The sequence below is a fragment of the Aptenodytes forsteri genome, unplaced genomic scaffold, assembly GCF_000699145.1.
Source record: "Aptenodytes forsteri isolate BGI_AS27 unplaced genomic scaffold, ASM69914v1 Scaffold15, whole genome shotgun sequence".
In the NCBI taxonomy this organism is placed as follows: domain Eukaryota; kingdom Metazoa; phylum Chordata; class Aves; order Sphenisciformes; family Spheniscidae; genus Aptenodytes; species Aptenodytes forsteri.
The window spans coordinates 10,281,829-10,305,472 of NW_008795129.1; the positions used below are offsets into that span (position 1 = coordinate 10,281,829).

General features: G+C 36.7%; 1 protein-coding gene across 1 annotated transcript in view; it reads right to left on the bottom strand.

Moving 5' to 3' along the window:
• LOC103897676 (adhesion G protein-coupled receptor A3) overlaps positions 1 to 23,644 on the bottom strand; it is a 251,679-nt gene that overhangs the window by 190,274 nt on the left and 37,761 nt on the right. The window contains exon 3 of the mRNA XM_009277787.2: positions 2,313 to 2,384. Coding sequence (XP_009276062.2) covers positions 2,313 to 2,384 — 72 coding nt within the window. The remainder of the gene's footprint in view (positions 1 to 2,312; positions 2,385 to 23,644) is intronic.

Sequence of the window (23,644 nt, forward strand, 5' to 3'; positions counted from 1 at the left end):
GACAATAAGATATATGGCAGTGGCTGAAATCTCTGTGTTGTAAAGCATGTTTTCTAAAAAAACATTAGCAAAAAGAAAAAGACAGCTTGCTGCACATTCCTCCAAACTAATATATGTTATATTAGACATAATTCAATTCATGATGTACAAAGCTAGCGTTCATTTTCAGGAGTAAGACATTTAACTTACTAATGCTGACTTGTAAAATTGATGTTAGAGAAAACAAAACTCTCCTCTGTTGAATAACTGAGTGCCATAATTTTAATGCTTCATAAATTTTCAGTTTTCATCAATTTTGCGCGTACTTTTTTGAGTAAACCCTTGAAATAATTCAGTTTGTCATTCAAATACAAATTATAACAGTTCTCCAAATCATTCACAGAAAACATTCTGATGTTGACAGCCCGCGGTTTGTCTGTCTGACTTGCCATAGCCATATCTCTTGCAGTTGCCCATATTACATCAGCTCCTGCTTTTCACAGCATCATTTATATTTCACATGTGAAATAAGATGTGAATGTAAAGTACAGTCTTAAAGTAATTACTGTATTCAGCATTCAGCAGTTTGTTTATTCATTTTGCTCAACTGTCTGCTACCCAATAGTTGCACAGTGAAGGAGTGCAGAGATTTTCTTGCGTACCATGAAACTACACCGATTTGTTTCAAACACGTGGCAGTCCAGTAATGAATCGATTCCCTGTCTCTAGATTGCTCCCAGTGTTACTTGTTCATATCAGTGACAAGGGTTTTTTTGAGATCTAGCATGATAAATCTCAACATTGCCATTCCTCGTTTGCTGAAGAGTTTTTTCTTCTGACTTTTCCAAGCGCCTAATGACTTCCTCTTCCTTGCCTTGTCTCTCCTGGCTGACCCAAGGCTCCACCTGTGCAGTCTTCAAACATGCAGCCCATGACTTGCACAGGTTTCCTGGTGACCTCCTGCTCCACCTGTGCAGTCTTCAGACGTGCAGCCCATGACTTGCACAGGTTTCCTGGTTTTCCCACAAGAGGTCAGGGTTGTGTTATTAGAGTATGCGGCCAAAGCAACAATTAGTACTCATTTTGATAATTTCATTGTATTGCTATCCCTGTATACAGAGTGAGCAAGAAAGTTTCAACCTAATTTTTTTGTTTGTATTGAAAATGTATATGCTACTCTGACTTCATCATTATTATGTCATTGGGTTTCTACCCAAATGCACTAAAACTTAGTGGTCGATGTTAGAAAATACTGCTACCTGTATGATCAGAGATGGAAATCTTTTACTTAGCTTGTGCAGTGTTCCCTGTACATAGCAGTTAGGGAATTTAACCTCAGAGCAAAAAAGCAGAAGGATTTGTAAATTTTTTTTTCTGTGGATTTGCATTCCTTCTCATCTAAATCTTCCCATCCCACGAAAATAATCCCCGTTTTCTCATAGGTTTTCTCATCACACATAAGACAGCACACACGATGGCTAGGCAGATTTCTGGCATGTGCTGATGGCCTGGTTAGCCAGTACATGGACGTTTGGATGCTGTCACTTGGAAAATTATAATTAAAAAAGGGTTCATCTCACTTTTTCTTTAGGCTGAGTAGAACTAAGGAGGGTCCGTAGTCCTTGTTAATTAAAAGTAAAAAGGCCCACTTGTAGGATCTTAGTAACTTAGATATTTTTACCCTCTACAAATGTAGTTTAAAAATCAGCCAGTGCTTTCAAAAGCACTACGAGAACATTTTCAAAGAGAGGAATACAAGAATGATGGACAGGGAATATATTGTTTCCTTAGAAAACCATGCTAAAAATAAAAAATACCAAGCAGAGTCAATGTGAGAGGTATGAAAATGGTAGACAAATTCTAAAGCACGACAAAGTTTCCTTTCTAAGAATTTATTTTATAGACCTGATCTGAGATAAAAGTAAAGTAGACCTTACATAACGAAAAAAACTTAGTGTAGCACAAAACATTGTTTACACATATTTAAACCACTCAGTTTTATTTCTGATTAATGTCTATAGTGAAATATTGTCTGCTAAGTCATTAATTAGGTGTGGTTTTTAACTTTGTAGATGTACTTGTTAGGATATCTTTGGAGAGCAAACAGATAATTTTAAATGGGAAAAGGTAAAAAAGAAGGGGGAAATGGAAAAAAAGAAGGGAAAGAAGAAGAAAAAGGCATGGTAAATTTAGAAAGCACAGTGTGTGATTTTCTATTTTACAGCCAGTGTCCTTATGTGATTGTTGCTTGGTGGCATATTTGAGTTGCCCGAGGATAGAAATGTCGATACAAACACAATTTTCAGAATAATTCAAATGGAATTAACACTTACAGGCGCTTCAGTTCTGAAAGTCCATGGAAGGCCCCTGGCTCAATTGTGCTGATCAAATTATTCTTCAGATCTCTGGAGAGACATAATAGGAGGAGCAATTAATTATCACTTTACCTACTGTACTACTGTTATACATGAGGAGCATGAAATGCAATGCAATTCCAACCTTTATTTGTCTTAGCTAAAACCAAGAATTAATTTCTCTTAAATAGTAACATCAAAAACATTACATCATTTGCAGTTTACAAAACCATATTTTTCCAAGTAAGATGGTTAAGATTAGATGTTAAAAAAAAATATCTGCTTGTTTTAATTCTTCTCCTATTTGTACTTTTCAAAACAAGCTTACCAGCCATTCTTGCCCCAGGAAAAAAGATTTAATCAATGAGTGAATAAAATAATCAGTCAGCAAAGCAAGAGCCTTTTAGTTTGCTTATTCATTGTGCTGTGCACTTTACACTTAATAAATTTCTCATTTCCATCCGATGTAGGCAAAGCAGCTGGCATATGAGACATAAACAGATAGGTCAGGTTTCTGTCCTGAAATACAAGCAATTTCTCATATTTGGCAGATAGGTGCTTCATTTTGTACTTGGTGACAATCCAGAGGATCGGTTGTTGCGCAGATAAAGAATATTTCACTGGCGTTAGTAATCTCATCTGCTCTTGGCACAGTGCTTGGGGCCATGACACTGCTCTCAGCTCAGTCCCCACAGAGATTTACTACTGGATTGTCTCAAGGCTCTTCGTGATGTGAACCCTGAGGAAATGCCTTCAGTGCAATTAGATAAGCAGGCCTAGGAGATAAATGCTGTAAATTCTTGCAGAGTCAGTGTTCATCTTCTGACAATTTGCAATTCATAGGGAACGTCTGGTGCGCGATAATATCAGTGTTGTTTTTCAGACTGGCCACTTCCAGCACGTTACAGCACATACACTGCTTGACTCTGCCAAAGCGTGGATGTATCAACAGCCACATGAGTCATCTTATTTATGACTTTTTATTTTACTGCAAATAAAATGCACACTAGGTGAAATCTTGGTTCCACTAACTGCGATTGCCCTCAGTAGGGCAAGATTTCATGCCAAATGTTCACAGTAGGATTTATTTTCATTTCAAAGTCAAAATCATAAATAAATATTTCTGTATTTTTGTAGTCATTTTTGCAGATCTTTTGAATACAGTTCCTAAAATTTGCATGTCACACCCATTCGTTTTAGTGATGATGATGAGTGATCTGTCCCTAACAAAGATCTGAGTCAGACCCTTAACGGTCAAGTTCAGCTTTCAGCTTGCAACATGCAACACTTGGAGTCCTTAAGAAGGTGATAAGACATTCTGATTACTTATGTACAAGACGTTTTGTCTTACATATGTGAAATGCAGAGCTATCAAATGCACAGCAGTCCAAGACTGCGATTTTGATGGAGAAAAACCCTTGAAGTCCTTATCATCTCAGTTTAGAAAGTATATCTAGATATTCAGCTGTTTAAGTTGTAAAATCCTAACTGTAAACAAGGTTCAAGATAATCACTTAGCCTTGGTTAAAGTCTACTCAGCTCAAAGTTTAAGCTGCATAATTGGCAAGGTACAATACACAAGTATGATACATGGCAACGTCACCTGTCCAATATTTCTAGATCACCATTTCTTCTTTGTTCCAGCTTGCTCTACATAGTGCTTTCATCATGAATATGTGTTGCTCCTGATCTTGTGACATTATTGGAAAAAAGCAAAGGACCAGGAGAAAGATAAGAAGGGAGCTATTTATTTAAAATTTAAATCAAGCAATAGGCTATGCTTTAAGTCTTTTTAAAATGCAAGTACTGCAAAGCATACAGGTTTAATTATTAAGAGTATCTGCAATTAACTCATCTGAAGTTACAAGCATTCATAAAGCTAGGAAATATATCAGAAAATTTTTTAGCCATGCGTGTCTGAAACCCAGTGGTTTAGTTTCTTACTGGTTTTACCTTACCTTGTTTTAGATATTTCAAAGTTTCTCTTTTTCAGTTGCTATTTTCACTAATAAACCATTATCTGTTTATTATGCAAATGAAATAAACTTCATAAAATATACTAATCTCAGTCCAACACAAATACAATGGATATTACAAGAACATATTAAAACTGCACCAGGTATTCCAGTTGTCAAGTACTGATGTAACTTTTAAACAGCGATGCACAAATGTATGCATATATAGATACTTTAAGTATACGCATTACATAGCATAGGTCATTCCTATTTGCCTGCGCCACAATGGCAGTCTCTCGCTCATTGCTAAGCTAGTAAAAAGCATAAAACCCAGAAGTGCTTCCTTTTCCCTGCTACTGTGCAGTACAGAGATAAGTATGCCTGTACTGCCTGGGAAAGGGAGTGAGTCAGAGCCCACGAAATTCCCCATAGTCTCAAGAAACCAGCAATATGAGCCAGAGGCAGGGGGAGAAAAGGTGGCACGTGGGAGGGGAGAGAAAAAGGAAAGTGTCAGTTGAGGAGACAGGTAAAGGTGCCAGAAAAGGGCAGAGCTTGGGCAAGGACCTTGATGATGATTTGAGGGTTCATAAGAAAGCTGCACAGTGTATGACTAATTTTAGGCATAGGTCTAAGCTCTTTCCTTTCTCCTGGAAATCACGTAAGCAAAACAATGGCAGAAACACAGATGTCAAGGTTGGTGCTTGCACTGATTCTTATCTGGCAAAGCACACAACAACCCCATAGACAACAGAGAGGAATTAGGGGCTACAGCCATCCTCCTGCGGGTATTCTGCCCTTCTCCCTGTTCCCTAATCCAGGCAAAGCAGTTTTCTTCCTTGCTTTGTTCCCTTCCCTTCTACTGGATTTGGATGACAGTAGCTGATTTAATCACAAATGAAACACAGGAGATGATGCTCGTTATCATGAAAACACTCTCTAAGAATTGGAAGAAGCTTTGAGGTTTTTTTAAATTTTGTAGTCAAACATTTTCATCTTAGCTCCCTGTCATGACAATTCCTTTAACTCCACATTTTCCACACCGTCTCATAAACAAAACTGTTTATACAAAACTTCCGCAGCCTCTTCTCCAGAGTCCCACCAACTTGCAAAGACAAGTCAATATGTTTGGTAAAAGTTAATCTACATGAGTGTATTCTCCTTTGATGGTTTAGGGTTTTTGCTGTGTGGGTGAGCCAAAGCCTCATTTTTTTTTTTAACTTTCAAATATGCAATACTAAACAGTTTGGTCTACTCTGGTTCTGTTCACACCAAACATCAGGGCTTAGCTTTCTCTAGACAGCACTACTGACAATATCCTCATGAATGAAATGTAGATCCTTTTGCTTGTACAGTATGTTAAATATGTAACGACTCAGGTTGAAGGAAGTTCTTTAACTTGCAGAAGGGAGTCTACATGGAAAAGACTGAAAGGTCACTGTTCTCATCATGTGAACTTCCGTATTCTTAAAACTTAAAGACAAACAAACAAACAAAACAAAAACCCTAACCCAACACTATAAATCCTTTGGATCTATGCTGATTCATCACAGGCTTTAAACTGGGACACATCTGAAAACCACTTAAGAGGCATAGTTCAGGGCAAATATCCACATTTTAGGCAGGGGAAACTGACAGTTTTAATCATTAATCTTTCTATCAATTACACATGTTCTGTGTTAACTGACAACTCATTTAAATGCTCTGCAAGTTGTAATTAGGTGATCATCTCTTATAGCCAACAGTGGTAACAGCTCACAACAAATAAAAAAAGTCAGTATGAGTGGCAAACTGTTGGCAGGTGAGTTTTAATGCCAGTCAAAATAACGAAGTAGACAAAAGGTCTTCCATTTACTGAAATCCTCTATGTTCTAGTTTATGGAAACTCTGCTCTGTTTCCCCATAACTTGTAACCACATAGGAAAAACCAGCATAATCCTAAACTATCATCTACAGGAAGAAAAAAGGCCAGTTTAATGTTAGTAGAAGGCAGCCCGTTTCAAGGAAAAGTGTCCATCACTTGCACTGTCCCAAACAAGACATCTGGTCTCCTTATTTTGGAAATTACACTTAGGTAGGTCATTTTAGTAAGGATATTCTCAGAAAATTGTAGATGATTATACTACCCACAATCCTGGCACTTTCTTAGTAATTAGTATTATTCCATAACGTTTCCATATACTTCTGGCCTAACAAAATAGGTGTTTTCTTCCTTGTCATCCTTGAAGACTAAAATGTGATTAAAATAAAGAAATAAAATTATCACAACTGTTAATCACTTACAATTCTTACTTCTACATTAGGAGAATCTATTTGCTTGCCTCCCACTCGTATTTTTTACAAAATTACTTTTATTAAAATATTAAATTAGCTTCTCCCATTTTCTAATTTAGCAAAGAGTTTGTTATAGTGAAGCCTTATAACAATGAGTATCAACTTTCACTGAGCTAAATAAAGAAACCAGAGTAAATTTGGTTGTATGTTTACATTTTTTCCCCAAGAGCTACTGCTGAGGTTTGGCAAAAGGTCATGATCCAAGGCATGCCAAACAGCAGCCCAGCCTGGGCCACACACATGCACACATGCATACATACCATGCAAGTGATTTTATCATCAACCAAAAGTAAGAGAAAAGGGAAAGAACCCCGGTATCATAATACTGAATGACCACAGCGTGACCCAGTTAAAGTCCAAAAAGAAAGCATTTTCTAACTAACAGTTATGGTTTTGCACCATTTCTGATGCAGCGTTCTAACTTTAAAGTATCTATTCTGAATCCGAATGACGTGTCATTAGTGGTGTGGGTGTATATATCTAGTGGCGTGACCTGAAAATAAATCTAAACCAAGTGCCTTGTCCAAGTACAGATAGATGGAAGCTACATGAAGTTAGCTGTAGTCATAACAACTGCAGCACTTATGTCGAGGCCGCACAAAAATAAAATACTACAATATTTATTGAAATACATTTCCCCTAATTTTGTTACAGTTGCTCGATATACTTGCTGCATGGTACTCTGATCTTAACTAGACCTGAATAGGTAAAAGAACAATACAGAATGGACCATGTTATCATTAAAAACCATTCTCAAATGGTTACAGTAAGTTAACAGAGGAGAGTTTCCTTTTCACTTACAAGTCCGAACTTACATAAATTACATACGATAACCATTAAGCACTGTCCTCCTACATGTATGTAGATAATTTGTGTGCATATGCAAATAATAGTCCCACAGGTAAAAACACTCGAGGATTCTTTTACTAAGTATTACAAGCTGCTGGGGGTTTATCAACTTACACATTAATCTTTGAACTGACTTTTACTTACTAAAGACATTTAAGAGGAGTTACCTCAACAAAACCAGCTGACTTAAGGAGAGGAAATCTGTGTTTGAAATACTCACTTCCTGATGTCTTAGCTGAGAGGTAAATGAAACAAGAGGAAGAGGCTACTAATGGGACTTTACAAGAACATTTAATAGCTACTCCAGGCCTCTCAGCTATTAGACATTTTCCGTGGCCAAATCCCTGATTATCTAAATGTATTCTTGAGATTCTTGATGCTTCAAGTTCACAGTATACACTTACACAGTATAAAACAGTGGGAAAAATCACTAAAATATACACAGTCCGTTAACAAAAGAATCAATTTATCTTAAACTACATTCTGACATTTTGGGCATTTTGTACCAACATCTATGCCTTCAGACACTGCAGATTCTTCCCCCAACTTACAATATATGTACTGTAGATATTTTGAATACATATTCATAACAAGAATGTTCAACTAATTCCAGTACTTCGTTCAAATTCCTGACATCGATACATCTTTCATAAAAAATTATAGGTTGTACCATGAGGACATCTGTGTTTAGAAAGCTGTCATTATGGTGCTGCAAACTTTCCAAAAAAGCTCTGAGAAGAGCAACCAGTTGTTGAGCAGATGCCAAATACCAGTGAAATATGACTGACTTTCCACATTTTGCATATTACTATGAAACAACAACAACAGCAAAAAAAAAAAAAAAAGTCACATCTTCCACCTCTTTCTCATGTGAAATATTCCAGCTAAACTAAATGTCACCTTTGCCCAAGAAATGAATGCAGACTCGGGACCCTTGAAGAAGATTCACTTTTGAAACACGATTATGATCACTGTGGTAGGAAAGAGGCATAGTCAATGATGAAAGACAACATTTAGCACCTATCCTGCAGTCACGATAGTGAGTGTCAGGGTTAGCAGTCCTGGATACAGGAACAAAGAATTAAGATGACATTGGTAAAATGTGTTTGAAGACATTTCAAACGCACCCATCTGTACAGTACCTATCAGGAGCAAGTGACTCATTATTATACTTTGACGGCCTGGATATTATCAAAACTTCTTTTCACCTCCATTGTTGGTGAAATCGTTGTCAGTCACACACTGTAGACTGAGAAACAGGCAAGTTAAGCGATACCCATTACCTGGCATCATCATCAATAACTAAAGCACTCCCATGAAACTCCAGAGCTCTTGTTTCTTGGTTTTTTATGATGAGAGTGGATATTTAATCTACCTTCCAGAATCAGAAAAGTTACGGTTGCGTTGCAGTTAAGTTTCAAGACATAAGGATAAATCTTTTTTTTAGATTATTCCCACAAGATAATTAACATAAACATGCATATAAACATGGACAATAATTGTCCAACAGTGGTCTGCCTTTGCAGACACAAAGGCTACAGGTCTTTTGTTTGTTTAGCATGTTGGTGCATGTTGATTATGCATTTTCCTTTAATTTTCTTTTTTAATCTAAGCCATTACTGGTTGGATTACCTAAAACAATAGACCCTAAGGACTGCACAAAAAAATAACTGCTGCCCATTCAAGGTACTAATGAATGATCGGAAATTTCAAACCAGTCACTTGATGGCAATAATGACATCTAGAACAACAGAAAGGTCATCACATTTTTGTTTTTTAATTTAAGGACGATGACTCATTCACATCAAATGTGCTGTGGTAATTTGGCAGTTATTCATTATTCAGGAACATGCCTAAAAGTGTTAAACAAAGTGCCAATAATGGCAGCTGAAACAAAACAGATACAGGCTTTACAGCAGTTTGCTTGCTCAAAGTATCCCACAGAATGTTACAACGTATTTCATTTTAATGGTAATAATCATAGAGCAAGAATATAAGGCTCGGAGTATTTTAATTGAAGGAGCAGTATGTCAAATAAAGGAAAGTGAGTAAAAAGCTTGGTAAAGGAGGATAGACTTTCATTGAAATTTTTTTGTTGATACATTTTTCTACATGTATACATTAGAAAATAACATTTTAAAAGATTAATTTTTCCAGTATAAACTCTAGTTTCAGTCTAAATATAGCATCAACCAATCAGAATCTGGGATGAGGATACAAAGACTTCTGGTACCTGCCCTTAGTTTAGCATTTTGTAATTGATAGCTCAAAATGAAATGCATTTTCCAATAAAGAAAAATCACCAGTGCTTTCCAGATTCTTTTTCTTTGGCCTGTTTTCAAGAAGAAAAAATTCAGCAAAATATTCACATTCCAAACATACACAACCGTTCCTATATATGTTTTATTTTCCTGGAAAATGCCACAAAAACAGAGATGTATGGTAGGGTCACGTTAGGTCTGAAAGTTATTGGCTATGTAGGTGCAAAAGCACATGCTTGGCAGTTGTAACCTGGGGAGTCGAGGCGGAGTGGCTGGGTTGCCCAGCAGGAGGAGTCCCGTGGATCAGTTCCATGGGGCTGAAACAAGACTGAAAAGTCAGAAGCAATAAATGCCGAGGGAAGCACATAAAGTGGATTTCAGTGTCCAGAGCTTTGCAAGCAGCTCTGCGGTGCCAGCAGAAAGTACCTCCATGAGTGTTGGCAATCATGCCCTGGTGTACAGCGATAGATTTGGCATAACGTTGATTATGATAGCAGAGCTTGCGTCTACCCATAACTATGTAGAGACATGGCGAGCACAGAAACCTTTGGTGGCTGAAAAGAGCCAGAGGCTTCCTTAATTTCTACAACCCTTGGGACTTTGTGTGTTCATGCCTAGAATGCAGTTCAGCATGGGTTAGGTTTCTTGACACATGCTCCACTCCTTTTGAAGAAAGGCTAACCGTTGGGGGAAAAAAAAGAAGAAAAAAAAATCAGTTCTGAGCAGAATTCCAACCTGTGAGAAAACTGTTTGCAAAGAAAGTGGAAAAGTAGGGGGAAAAAGTATACTCAACTTTTTTTTTAAGTGAAGTGCACAGACCAAATCAAATGTAAAACAGACACTTAGAAAGTGAATAAAAAGTACTTTCTACTGAGAAAGGTTTAAACTCCAGTGTAGGAATTGTTATTCCACATTCTAAGACTGCAATTATTTGCCTGTTACAGATTTCCAGCAATGTGTATTCAACATCCTTAGGTCAAATTCCAAACTCTGGAATCACAGTTTAACTGCATAATTACAATTTTGAAAATGAAATATTGGAAATTAATCCAGTATTTTCAGAAGTGCACCTGATTTAATTTTCCACAATAAAACAGGGAGATTTGCATTTTTACACTAAATTATCAGCAGTATCACGATAATGAAAATGTGTTTTAGTAGCTATGAGAACCGTAAAATACACAAACCATTGTATCATGGAGTTTGGGGTGTTGGGTTTTTTTTAAGGAAATGTTTGATTCTTTTTCTGTTACTAAACCAATATTGACTTAGAAGAATACAAGCAATTCTATATTGAATTTCAATTTGAACTTCAGAGAAATATTTTCTTCCATGGCTTAAAACATCCGAAGAAAAGAAGAATTAATTCCACCCTGATCTGTAAAGGAAAGATAAGTACCTGCAGATGGCCCATAGATTAGCTTAGAGTAGTTCTGAGCCAAAAATAAGATAGTTTACTACTCAGTGTAAATCAATAAAATAAAAATCATCTTTCCTGTAATGTTTATTTTATTGTAGTGTTTTCATAATACAGAAGTAGAACACTTCTAAAAATAAGGTGATTCAATTATAAAATGTCAAGGAGGGACTCCATCTTTCTGCCTGCCCACTATTTCTATGTCATCTCATTAAAAGAGCAAGAATCTTAATTAACGATATCACAAAGAACATAGTCACTGAATCCTGAGTGACCTGCAGTCATTATTTAGCTCATGATGGGAGACAGACAGGACAACACTGCAATAACCTTGACCCATCTCCAGGAATGAGCACGCTCAAAGCCATTCTTCCTATTTACCTGGGAATATGACAATGCCCAGATACCTTCCAGCATCACCTACAGCAGGAAGCCTTGTCCAGATAAGGAGGGGAAAAAACCTAAAAATAGAGACCATTTGAACCTTTAATTCAGCTAATGTGAGAGGGAACATTAACTACATAGAAATCCTGTCAATTTAAACTGTCAGTAAGAAGTGGTTTAAGGATAACAGGGTAGAATTGTCTATAAGCAGTTTAGCTCAGAGGAATTAAATCTTGGTGAAAGACTGGTCTGGGAATCCTTCCCCAGAAGCCTCTGTTTTATATAAACTGGGGCTTTGGTAATAACTTAGACAAATTTCAGTAATTTCAGTAACAACCATGTGTGCCAATAAGAAGGCATGCAGAGTTGTCTTCTACTGCAGAAATTGGGAGTATCCTCTTCAACGACTCTGAAGAACTTCCTTGAGTATTTTCACTGCACAGTTTTTACATTTGCACTTTCCTGCAGGTACTTGCAGAAATTTTAAAATTCTTTTTGCTAAAATTTCATATGAAATACGGATGAATGATAGAGCAAACTAGAAGGTTGAAAAGTAAGGAGACAAGAGGATCTATATGAATGTACAATTTCTACACATTCTTTAAGCTCACCGCCATATACTTCATATGCTATACAATGCATATGTTGTGAGATTTTCAAGTAAAAACTATTTTAAACAAACTGAACAAATTATATTTCTTCTACCTCAGAAGTGCCAGACTGATATTAATTTCAAGCCAAACCCTCTCCTATTAAAAATAATAAGCTGGCATGTGCTTTAAAGCTTGTCCCTGGTGGTCCCACTTGAAATGTTCTTTTTGAATGATTTCCATGCTTTGTTGTTTTTTTTCTAGTGTTTCAGACAAAATTACAGTTTTTTACAATAAATTTTCTTTTGTTTATATAAATGTCTCAGTTATTCAGCTCTAGCATATGCAAAGATTATTAAAAAAACCAACAAAAATCAACACAGCTATAACAACACACAATAGTAGCTGGGGCCACAGGAACACCCACAGGTCTTCAAGCCCTGAAAGTATACCAAAAAATGGAGGAAACAGGAAAGGAAGCACAAAAAAAGGATGCGGGGAAAGAAGGAGTATGTTATTGTTGGAGATAATTATTGCTGAACACTGTTAGTATGTTTTGTTCAGTTAGATATCACTTCCTTTTCTATCTTTCTCACCGCACAGAGTAATAAAACTTCTTTTCCCAGCTTGTTTTTTCATACCTTCCTTCATGGCACCTCCTATCCTACCTTCCTCACATTGCCTCTCTCTCTGCCCCTCAGAAACGGTGCTTTGTTTCCACAGTCTTCCTACGTAAGGCCAGGGACCCCGCTATTCTCTCCCACAAATAATTCAGTTTATTCGTCAAAACCTCATTCAGGCAGGAAGGGGGCAGGGAAGCCCACAGGTGCTTTGGGGAGCCACAACCCAATTTCTCTGCTCCCTGCCTAGCCAGCTGTGCCATGCTGGTTTCCTAACGGGTTATTTTATTTTCAGTTCATTGTGGAAGTGAATTAAGGACTGTATTTCTCAGTAAAGTGCACATGCTATATTGAGAATAAAAGCATACAGACAAGGGATTAATCAGCAATGGATATCTCACTTTAAAGCTCAGAATCATGTCCATATACGATAAATCCTAATACAACTATTTCCCTACCCAAAAACCTGTTAATACCTTCCAGTGCTGCTAGAGCTAGAAGTATTAAGGAAGAAACTTTGGTGGCAGCAAAGGTACTTTATGGTGGTTATTTTAACACATGTATTTATAATCTGCACTTGATACATCTTCTTAAAGGATGACAGCATCTGACACAAATCGTGTGTTATCTTAATGACATCACTATATAAAACGTCAGATGAGTATATAATACAGCTGAGATGGCTGACTGCACATCAGACTGACTGAACTATTTCTGGTCCTAATGGGAAACAGGAGCCTAGATGCTCATAAATTCAATTAAGCGACTTCCTGAAACACAGCTAAACTTCATGTTATATAAATTAAAAAAAAATTAAAAAAATATTGTCCATGATTTAAACAGCTCTATAAACTAACTTTACAAGTTAGTTTATTTTATATTCCTGTCATTTAGGACTACTAATATTGACTTTTTATATAGAACACCTTATATAATTTTTCTAATGTGCAATGCCCTGATAAATCTATTCATAACTGTGCTATAGCAAAAATAATCCTAGTGTCTAATCAACCAGTTTGTTCAACTATACAAGTAACAACTTATATTGCAACAAAATGATGAATTAACAGCACGTGTCCAGGCAAAACTCCTGAGAAACACTGCAAAGTGTTTTTACACACCTGTATTTTAAGAGGTGTATAAAAATAATTCCTTGTAATAATAACTCTTACAGCTAATAAATGTATCTAAACTAGTAGACTGTTAGACTGTTCTAGGTTAGGAATACAGCTACAGTTGACCCTGAGGAACTGGTACTGTATTTAATTGTACAGGTGCTTTGCACTGACTGACCACACAGGAAAGATGCTTTTCATTCTAACTTGACAGCAAAAGTGATCTGCAAATTATGACCTTTCAGTCCTGCCTACAGTTGTCTAATACAACTTTCTTTCACTCTGTTTCTAAACAATCCACTCACTTTTAACCACTAGTGATTTTCCCTATATTTATTTCCCTTTGCTTACATTGCTATCCACTGAATTTCAAGCAGAAATGCCTGGCTTTTGTCATGTTCTGCATGTTTTGTATTCATGCAACAGCAACTGTAATAATTTTGAAGATGTTTTTCCATTAAAATATTTCCCTGGGATTATATTTAATAAAAATATATGTCTTATATTCATTCCTCCCACTTTGAAACATTTTTATCTTTTACACCTGAAAAGATACATACAGTACGTTTTGCCCTTTTAAAAAGTCATGAATCCAGTACCTACTCATAAAGCACATCACAGTACTAGACTGTGATCTAAATGCTTTTTAGCTAAAAATAAAAAAAGCTTCTTAATACTTTTATGCAGTAAAACAAATTATTGAATTGCAGATTATGACCATCATTTGCAAACATCATTCTTACTAAACAAATCTAATAATCTTTTCTATAGTCCTGTTATGAACTGTTTAGATACTAGGATAATTATAATTTAGATACTAGGATAATGTAATATAAATGACTATATAAAGGTAAAAATTTCTTGATTATATGAGAGACATAAGGAGCACAAAGATAATGACCATTGCACCAGTAAAATATGATGGCGTGGAGAACCCTTCCAAGTATTTCAGTTACATACTACATCCAATTTTAATAATTATTTAAGTACCAATCAAGTCAAATTAGACCTTGTATTCCAAATGTCTCCTGCATCTCTTCATGAAGGAAACTTTCACAGATGAGGTTTTACTAGTCCTTCATAAACTAAGCTTTATATTACCATACATCAATAGGACTACACTTTTCTTATTCTTGCAAAGTCTCAAATAATATGACCAACAGAACAACATCCATCTATGGAAAATTTAGAAAGCACTGTAACATTTAATTTTATGTTGATTTCATTACAAAATTATATTCTTTTATTTGAAAAAATATTTACCGTTTAGTATGCAGTTTGCATTGCAGTACATAAACCTCTCAACTGGTCTTCTGCAAAAGCATCCCTCCTCAACGGCTACTTCACTTCAAGAAAACGAAACCTGGCCCTGGCCCCTGATGCGTCTCTCTCTCATTCAAAACCACTAAAATATTTCTTCCTAGGTGAGATTTATTAATGGGGAAACAATGCTGTTTCAAACTAGCATTTCCTTTCTAAGTTGCCATTTTTTTCAAGCGATCTCAAACCTTCTCAGCTGAAACCCAACTAACAACTCTGTGCTTCATGCTGATTTCAATTCCAGGTAATTGTGACTATAGTTCACTATAACTATTTGTGAACTAGCAGAATCTGACCTTTTTATTAAAAGATGACTGTGAATCTCCTTAACAGATGGCCTAATGTGAAACTGGTTTATCGGGGTGCAGGTCACTCTTTGACTTTTCTAAGGTCAATACCAAATTTTGAATTTATCCTTTTCCTGAGAACTCTGAAAATAACTCAGCTCAACAGATCAGCAACAGTTGCCAGAGAGCTCAATAAACAATGCGTATGTTCTTTGGAGATTCTTCCTTTTGTAGGTTATTTTCGTTTAGCCAATATTGAGACACAAAAAAACTGTTATATTTATACAAACAGTATCAGTAAAGAATGCTGGGACACAGCTAGTCAAATCACGTGAAGTATTCACAAACAGGAGTACGAACATTTCTGAAATAAAAAGCAGGACTGGATAATCTCTTCTTCAAATCAATTGACCTGAATGGCAGAAACCATTTTCAACACTTTTAAATACTCAAAGCATATCAAACTCAGAAATGACTTAGTGCCTAGCAGAACCACAGTAATATATACTGGCCACCCAAAGCATGACGGGGAAAGTGTTGGCCCAGGTCCAAAAAAGCACTTAGGCAGCCTAAAGTGAAACTTCAGCGGAACCTAGGTACTAAGTCCCAGAGTGCAATTCACAGCCCCCTCTTCACCTCTGACATGTCCGAATGGCTGCAGGTACCTTAGTCTTCACTTTTCAAGTTCCCGAAGCACAGAAATGGTGCTGGGCCTGCCGAACACCTCGGAGCTGGCCTCGCACAAAAGCTCTTTCGGAATCTGCAGACAAGACCTGCCCACACCGCGGCTCTCTGCGGGGCCAGGCAGGCTAAGGGGATGCACTCAGCAAAGCCACAAAAGCAAAGCACAGCCCAGCATCCCAGAGAACGGCGAAGGGGCGAGGAAGTGTTGCCATCCATCTTTTCTATGACAACCTAGCGATTAGAGCTGGGGAAATGAAAGACACTGTTTCAGTGCCGTCCTCGCCCAGAAGGGATGTATACCTAAATTTATAACACACAGGACCTGAAGAAACAGACAGGAGTCTCTGTTCCCTAAAACAGTATTTCTGTATCTCATCAAATGAATGTTTATAGCAAAACCCATTTTATCCTTGGCACTTGACCACTTCTGTTTTTTTCTTTCTGGCCCCATAAATCTTAAATGCTTGACTGCATATTGGCACAATCCCTTTTCAGCCAGACCTACACCCCTCTTAAGGCCTTTCCCACAGAGGTAGCAAATGTGTGATGTGCTCAGGCTGAAGAGGCTGTACCTGTGTCCTTCTCTTCCCAAGCAGATACTCCAGCCAGTAGGCTAGCATAGAAAGAACAAAAGCACAATTTCTTTTATGACCAGGTTTCAAAAGAAAATATGGAGTCAGATATGCCTATAAAGAGGAATGGCTTCAGAATAAGTATTAGGTTGCAAATCCCAGTCCCACAAAGGCTTCTAACTTAGGGCAGCACAGGAAAAAATCATATCAGGCTTCAGCACTTCTGTAAGCCACTCGGTGCCTGTTCAGTCCCTCAGGATGATGGCTGGTTTGGATCCTCTTCTTACACACCTAATTCTCCCCGTTCGCTGTATAAAGAGCTTAGGCCTTCAAAGAATAGATGAGAATTACATTTTGAAAGCTAAATATCTGTGCTACACACGACAGTGCTGAGAACCACTAAGTCTACTATATCTTGTTGCTGATGGGAGCCTTAGTGACTTCCTCTGCTAGCAAGCTGCTAAATTTTCTGTTTAAGGGCTGTATGTATTATTTACTACCTGTTTGGCTGGGGTTTAGGTTTTTTTAGCTGTTTTCAGATGGCTTTGAAATAGGCCAAGGCTAGAATCAACTTTCTCTTCAATCCAGCAAGCAAAAACCAAACAAGACGGCAGTAGGAAACTGGAGCGGAGAGCATAATTAATGTGACACTCGCTCTCTTCCAACGCAGAGAGCTAAGGTACGTGTTTGGGATTGCAACTCACGTCTCTAAGAAGTAATGGCACAGTGCAATACCCCTAAGAAACACTGCAGGCAATACACTGAAAACAAATCATTCTTTTTAATTTCAAAAAGACATGGAGCATAAGGCTAAATATGATTTTGCATTTCCTTTCCCATATAGAGTATTTTAAAAAGGGTTAATTCTGAAGAACAGTGTTTTCCTGTGGAACAATATACACTGTGCACATATTCCACTCTTATCCCTTCCCCTCCGCTGATAAGTGGTGGGAAAGGGCAACTCAGAAAAAAATGTCATCCCATATCTGTCTCCCACTCAGCACACACTAACCCAATTCTCCAAAATCTCATCACAGTGTTACAGCTCATTAAATTCAACTGAAGGATGAGAACTGAGCTGCACCACTAAATGTGCACAGTTTGTGTTTACCAGCAAGAACACTGTATGTAGTGTTGCTTACAACATACCCCGTAATACGGAAGCATTCTTGTTGGCAGCTTTGACAATTTATCTATTCATATCAAAGTGAAACAGAGGCTGCTTTAAAACTGTTGCTCCTTGTCCTAATGGGAAAAGAAGAATATTAAAAACTACCACAGTGAAATCTCTGTTGCCATCAAAAGGTCGTTGATTCAACAGACAAACAACCTAGTGTTAATGATTTAACAAAACATTTTTCACACAGATTACATGCTCATCCATCAATATATAATATTTTTCACATCAAGAAAATCAAGATAATTTCCTTTTAAAATGCCAATTACAAAGAATTGTGTGCAAATCAAATACAATGCTTAAGTAATCATGCTTTTACCTAAAGAAATGAATTAAAAACACAATTAAAAAAAGAAAAAAAATGTTGCCGTTGTTTGGAAGTCGACTCATTAATGGGAGAACTGTCCTAAAAAAAGAACAATGTTGTTGCACAATTCGTTCAGCGGCCTCTTGATTTGAATAGAGTTATACGCAGGCAAACATATAGGCCTGGATTTCTTCACTCCCTTCTCTCTTTTTTGAGCACCTACGTGCGTGAGGGAGAGAAACTAAGAGGCTGATCTTGACTTCATGGAAGTAAGTAGACCACCACATTCCTGCCAAGTAGTATATGAAATAAAATAAACATTACACATTATTTCAACCATTCTAAATTTAACAGAAATGAAACTCACACAATTGCCAAAAGAGTAAAAACCAGTTAAGACTGTTTAACTTACTTTGATTTGAAGTTATACGCAGGCAAACATACATAATTAAAACTCACACAATAGCCAAAAGAGTAAAAACCAGTTAAGACTGTTTAACTTACTTTGAAAACAAGTTTTTCAGCTCAAGAAAAGTACGTTAAGAATATGTTGATTCTGAAATTGTCAACATAATAAAAAAAAGCATATGCACATATCTATTATTGTATATACAGAACCACAAAATGAGAAGCTTAGCTCTTTCTCTAGCTGGAAGCCTCAAAACAAAATATCCCTCAAATTTTCTGAAAATTAAAAAAAATATATATTTATAAATGTGTGTTAATAACATAATAACCTCAAATGCAAGCTCCATATTATTTTAACATTATATTGACAGTCCTGCACTATTTCTGATAACTTGCAATATATTTTATTGTTTTCAAGAAATTAAAATGTAAATGATTTATCAAAACATGTACAGTCAACAAGTGAAAGCGATAATGGAAATGTTCTTATGCAGGCTTCAAAAGTACTTTGCAGATAACGAAGTCAAAATCTACAACTTAAAATCCAGCAAAACCCATCATCATCAGAGAAATTTAGCAGTTTTAGTTGCAACCATGTATGTATTTCTCCATAATTGATGATGACAACACACTTGTTTATTATGTATGAAATGTAAGATTTATGATGTATTTAACTATTCATTCGATTGCTTTTAAGTGCTGGGTTGGTGACTGCTGCTATTAAAAAATTGTGAGTTTGAAAATGTTGACAGTTAGGTGCGGTTCTTCTTTTTTGTTTTGTTTTAAATGGAGGCTCCTCTCATGTGAAGCAGAGCTAAATACAGATAGTCATTCTAACTTTGAATCTATGTAACGTATGGGTGACTGATCCAAAAAACCCACTATATAGGTGGTATAAATTTAAAATCATTCCCTGACATACTACCTACGAGTGCAGAGAGCAACAGAATTAGATAATTCAAAAAAGTGATTTCCATACACCAGTGGATTCTCAGAGAGTATGAACTGAACTGTGCAGGAATTCCAGTACAGAATTTCAAGTGTCTCTTGGCAAGATATTAGAAATAACTCATTTCTACCTGTGATTTATTTCCCACTTTTGTAATTTGATTGTGACTTCAGTGTGGGAGTTTTTCAGGAGGTACAATACTTCAATTCATCTAGAAACTTTTGACAACATTTGGAGTAAGTTGTTACTCTTGACTTACTAACAGGTTGGGGTAGTACCAGTCTTGCACAAGTTAACCATCTGAAATCGTAGGGCTAGACATGACTAAGCACTGCTACATTCTACTAAGCTGATAAATCTGGCCATTTTCATATTGAATAAAATACAGAGACTGATATCCAGAACAATTTCAGCATTTGCATCAATATGATTTGAACTGGAAGTATTCTTGCACTTTTGTATGTTTTGGGCTCAATGACTTGTTTCCAGGAACAACAACAACAGCAAAAAGAAAACATTTTTTATTTATCTTACAGAAGCCTCCAGAAGGTCCCAGTGGGGGCTGGAGCTCTTTTGTGCTGTGCAAACACATTTTTGCCTATTCTGGATATATATAGAATGACTGGACGTAAGCTCACCCATATACAGTCATCTGCAGGATCAGCCACAGATGTTATGTTCCCTGCCCTAAAGAGATCAGAATAAAATTCACAGGAGTTTTGTCACTGACCTCTGAGAGACCAGAATGAAGTCAAAGAAATTCTTGTCTTACAACTATTTCAAATGCAACAGAAATACAAAGTAGCAGTTGAAACAAAACTTAAATAAAACATGATTTAAACGAAAATGGCCCAGATTGCTCTGATGTTGGGGGAGTGTTCATTTTAAGCTGATTCTGTAAACTGTGAGCGTTTGCCCGGGCTCAGACTCTTCATGAAACTGATTCTACTAAAAAGCTCCTTCCCAACCAATCTGCTCGTTCTGACTTAGCTGATGTATTTATGACACCAGTATTTAAGGATCTGCACAAGATTTATAGGCTACCACAGCGTGAACTTTTGCCAGTAAAGTCTTAATTACTTTCAGAAAAATGGGGAATGTGATGACCATGTTTATTGTTATAACCTTTTTTTCTTTTGAACTAATCAAATATGGCTTAAATGATTCACTGGGAAGACAAAATATTCATAAAAGCTCTACAAGGCAGTAATTATTGAAGGAAGTATCAGACATTTGCAGCTTTCCCAGTAGCAGAAAAAGCCATTTCTGCAAAAAAAAAAAAAATAACCTGGCATAGACCAACATTTCTGGCATTTATAAATGTCCGCAGTGTCACCCAGAAAACAGATAACTACTGTATAGTGTATTAAGATCCTCAGTCCAGCTGGTCCATTTTTTCTAAACTTTAAAAACCATTTCCAAAAATACAAAGCATTTTTAATGGATTTCAATGGTCTCTTTATTCTTTTACATAAAATCACTCAGAAGAAGGATGTTTTCTTAAAAACAATCTGCTATCCAGGTCCACCCTCCCAGGCATGTCCCTTGGAGCCGTTCCCAAACTATCCCCAAAGCACTAGCGTTTCAGCAACTGGAATGACAACTTCTTTTTAATTGTTTGAGATCCTGCAGGCTTCTATCTGAGAACAAAACGTGCACATAAAGCACATTCTATGGCCATGATTCAAGTTCTTTTGAAAATAAATGATATATTGAAACAATGCTATGTTATATAAAGCAGTCTATCTGACACTGGATGCTCAGCATTACACCAAATCGTAGCCAAGTTCATTTCCCACCCATGCAATTGGACATACTAGAAGCGCAACAAAACTTACATAAAGCAACTTTTTCATTATGTGAAACATAAAACATTTGGTTGAAGTTTGAAGGGACTTTACCATGAAGAAGAAAAGATGAAGTCTGTTTAGCAACGGACAAATAAAATAAAGAATCCAACACAAACGTCTATTTGATAGTTGGTAGGGATACGTTTTAATAAGACAAGAACAAGGAGTATCTAATGAAGTTCAAAAGCAATATCTTTAAAGCTGACAGAAGGAAGTACTCTAACACAATATGTAATTAACCTACAGTCTCATTACCGAAACATATCCCTGAGGTCAAGAGCTTAGGAGGATTCACTAAAAGTATTAGGAATTATATGCCTAATGAGGACACATACACATCAGACAGGATTTCTGAGGACACAATATAAAAAGAGAAAGTTTCTTTTATGGATTGGTTATTCTTTAATTGCCTTTTCTGAAGATTTGATAATCTTATTATACATCTGAGCTGAAATTCTGACTCAACAACATGGGTAATGGAGCCACTAACTTTAGTGGAGTAGGATGCCCATCTCTGGCACTGGCGAGGGGCAAAATCTTGGAGAAATTGCACAAACATTCTGATTTACGGCACGATGATTTAAATTCTTCTAATTAAACCAGTAAAAGCCATAATGTAAATGTATTCAGAGCACTTGAAAACTGCTTAACTACATGTAACTTTCTTAGTAAAATACAGAATTAAGCTAAGCAAATTTAAACAATCTCTAAATGAAGTTAACTTTGTGTATTTATAAAGACAGTATTTCTTCCACATAGCCCTTCAACAGCACTGAGGTACATCTCCTCCTTCATTTATCCCTTCTTAGTTCTGATATCTATCCATCTATCAGTTATTAATACTTTTTACAGGCCAAATGGCTCAGCTATAATGTAAACTTGGTGATAACTGATTTTGTAATTTAAAGCAAGGGTTTGGGCTGTTGCTCTTTTTTTCTTTTTTCTCAGAGTTGGCATGCATTTCTCAGGCAATATAGAGAACATCACATTTATTAAATTAAGCCTTAGGCTTCCAGAAGACTTTACAAAAGGTTATGTTTGTAATCTTCAGTGTTTATTTTACTATGAAACCAACACATTCAGCAATAAGTCTGATTTATTGTGAAAATAAACACATTAGGACCTTATAAATAGCTGTTAGAAAAGTTCCGTATGGTCTGCCAAAAGCCCCGAATGATTGGTTCATGAACTTTTCCTCTGTATGCTCTAATGGCTTGAAAAAATTGTTTATTTTTGACTGGTTATGAATAGATGAGGATTATATTTCATCTACAGTCTCCATTAAAGTATCAGGATTTAGAAAACTTCCAAACTTTTGAGAAACTCACATTGAAAAAAATAAACTGTTGACAGCAGTTATACATAGTGGAATGGCAAAGTGGAGTGTTATTTAAAGCTGCATTTACACAATGAGTTTCTCAATTTGCCTGATTATATCCCCTAAAAAGAAAAAAATAAATCGCTGCTCAAAGATACTGCAAGACTTTAATGGTTTATCTAAATACCTATAGCAATTGCTGCAGCATGGGTTAATGCAAAGAACTGTCTCTGCTTCATCAAGAATGATCTGACATTGCCTTATACTTGCAGCAAATACGCTTTAACAAGCGCAGGAGTCTTTTGGCGAGAGGTTGGATGCATGTCTAGCTGCACATGATCCCTGCATCCTTTGGTATGCAATGCCCTCACAAATTGGCTCCCTGGGAACGACAACACTTTCCCCAGTATCAAGCAGTCAGCTCTGATTTCCAAATCACTCAGACCTTTTCAGATCTTTCCAGCACACAGAGACCAAGATGCTACCTCCTAGAACCGGAATGGAGAATTGTTCCTCTAAAAGGCAGCCATCTTTCTACAACTGTGCGGAATGACCAAAGTCCTCATCCTCAAACCTTAAAAGAATAGCTGCAAAATTATGTTCCAGTATTTCTGTGAGTATGAAACCAGCTGTCACTACTTTAATAAAAAGCATATCTGGGTGGACACTGTATTAGGGAAAGGTTTGTTGGTAGTGCTAATACAGTAATAAAAGGGAGCACCAGAAAACATTTTGATTTCATGAAAACTGGAGGCTTGGTATTATTTTTCTCATTCAGCAATAGAAAAGGAGATCAGTTTCTCAATGTTTTGGAAGGAAATAGGAGAGATGGAGAACAGCTGAGAGCCCAGCAGGCAGGACATGTCTTGTGACAGGGAAGGGCCCCCGCCTAGGCAAATGCCTCATCGGTTTTAATT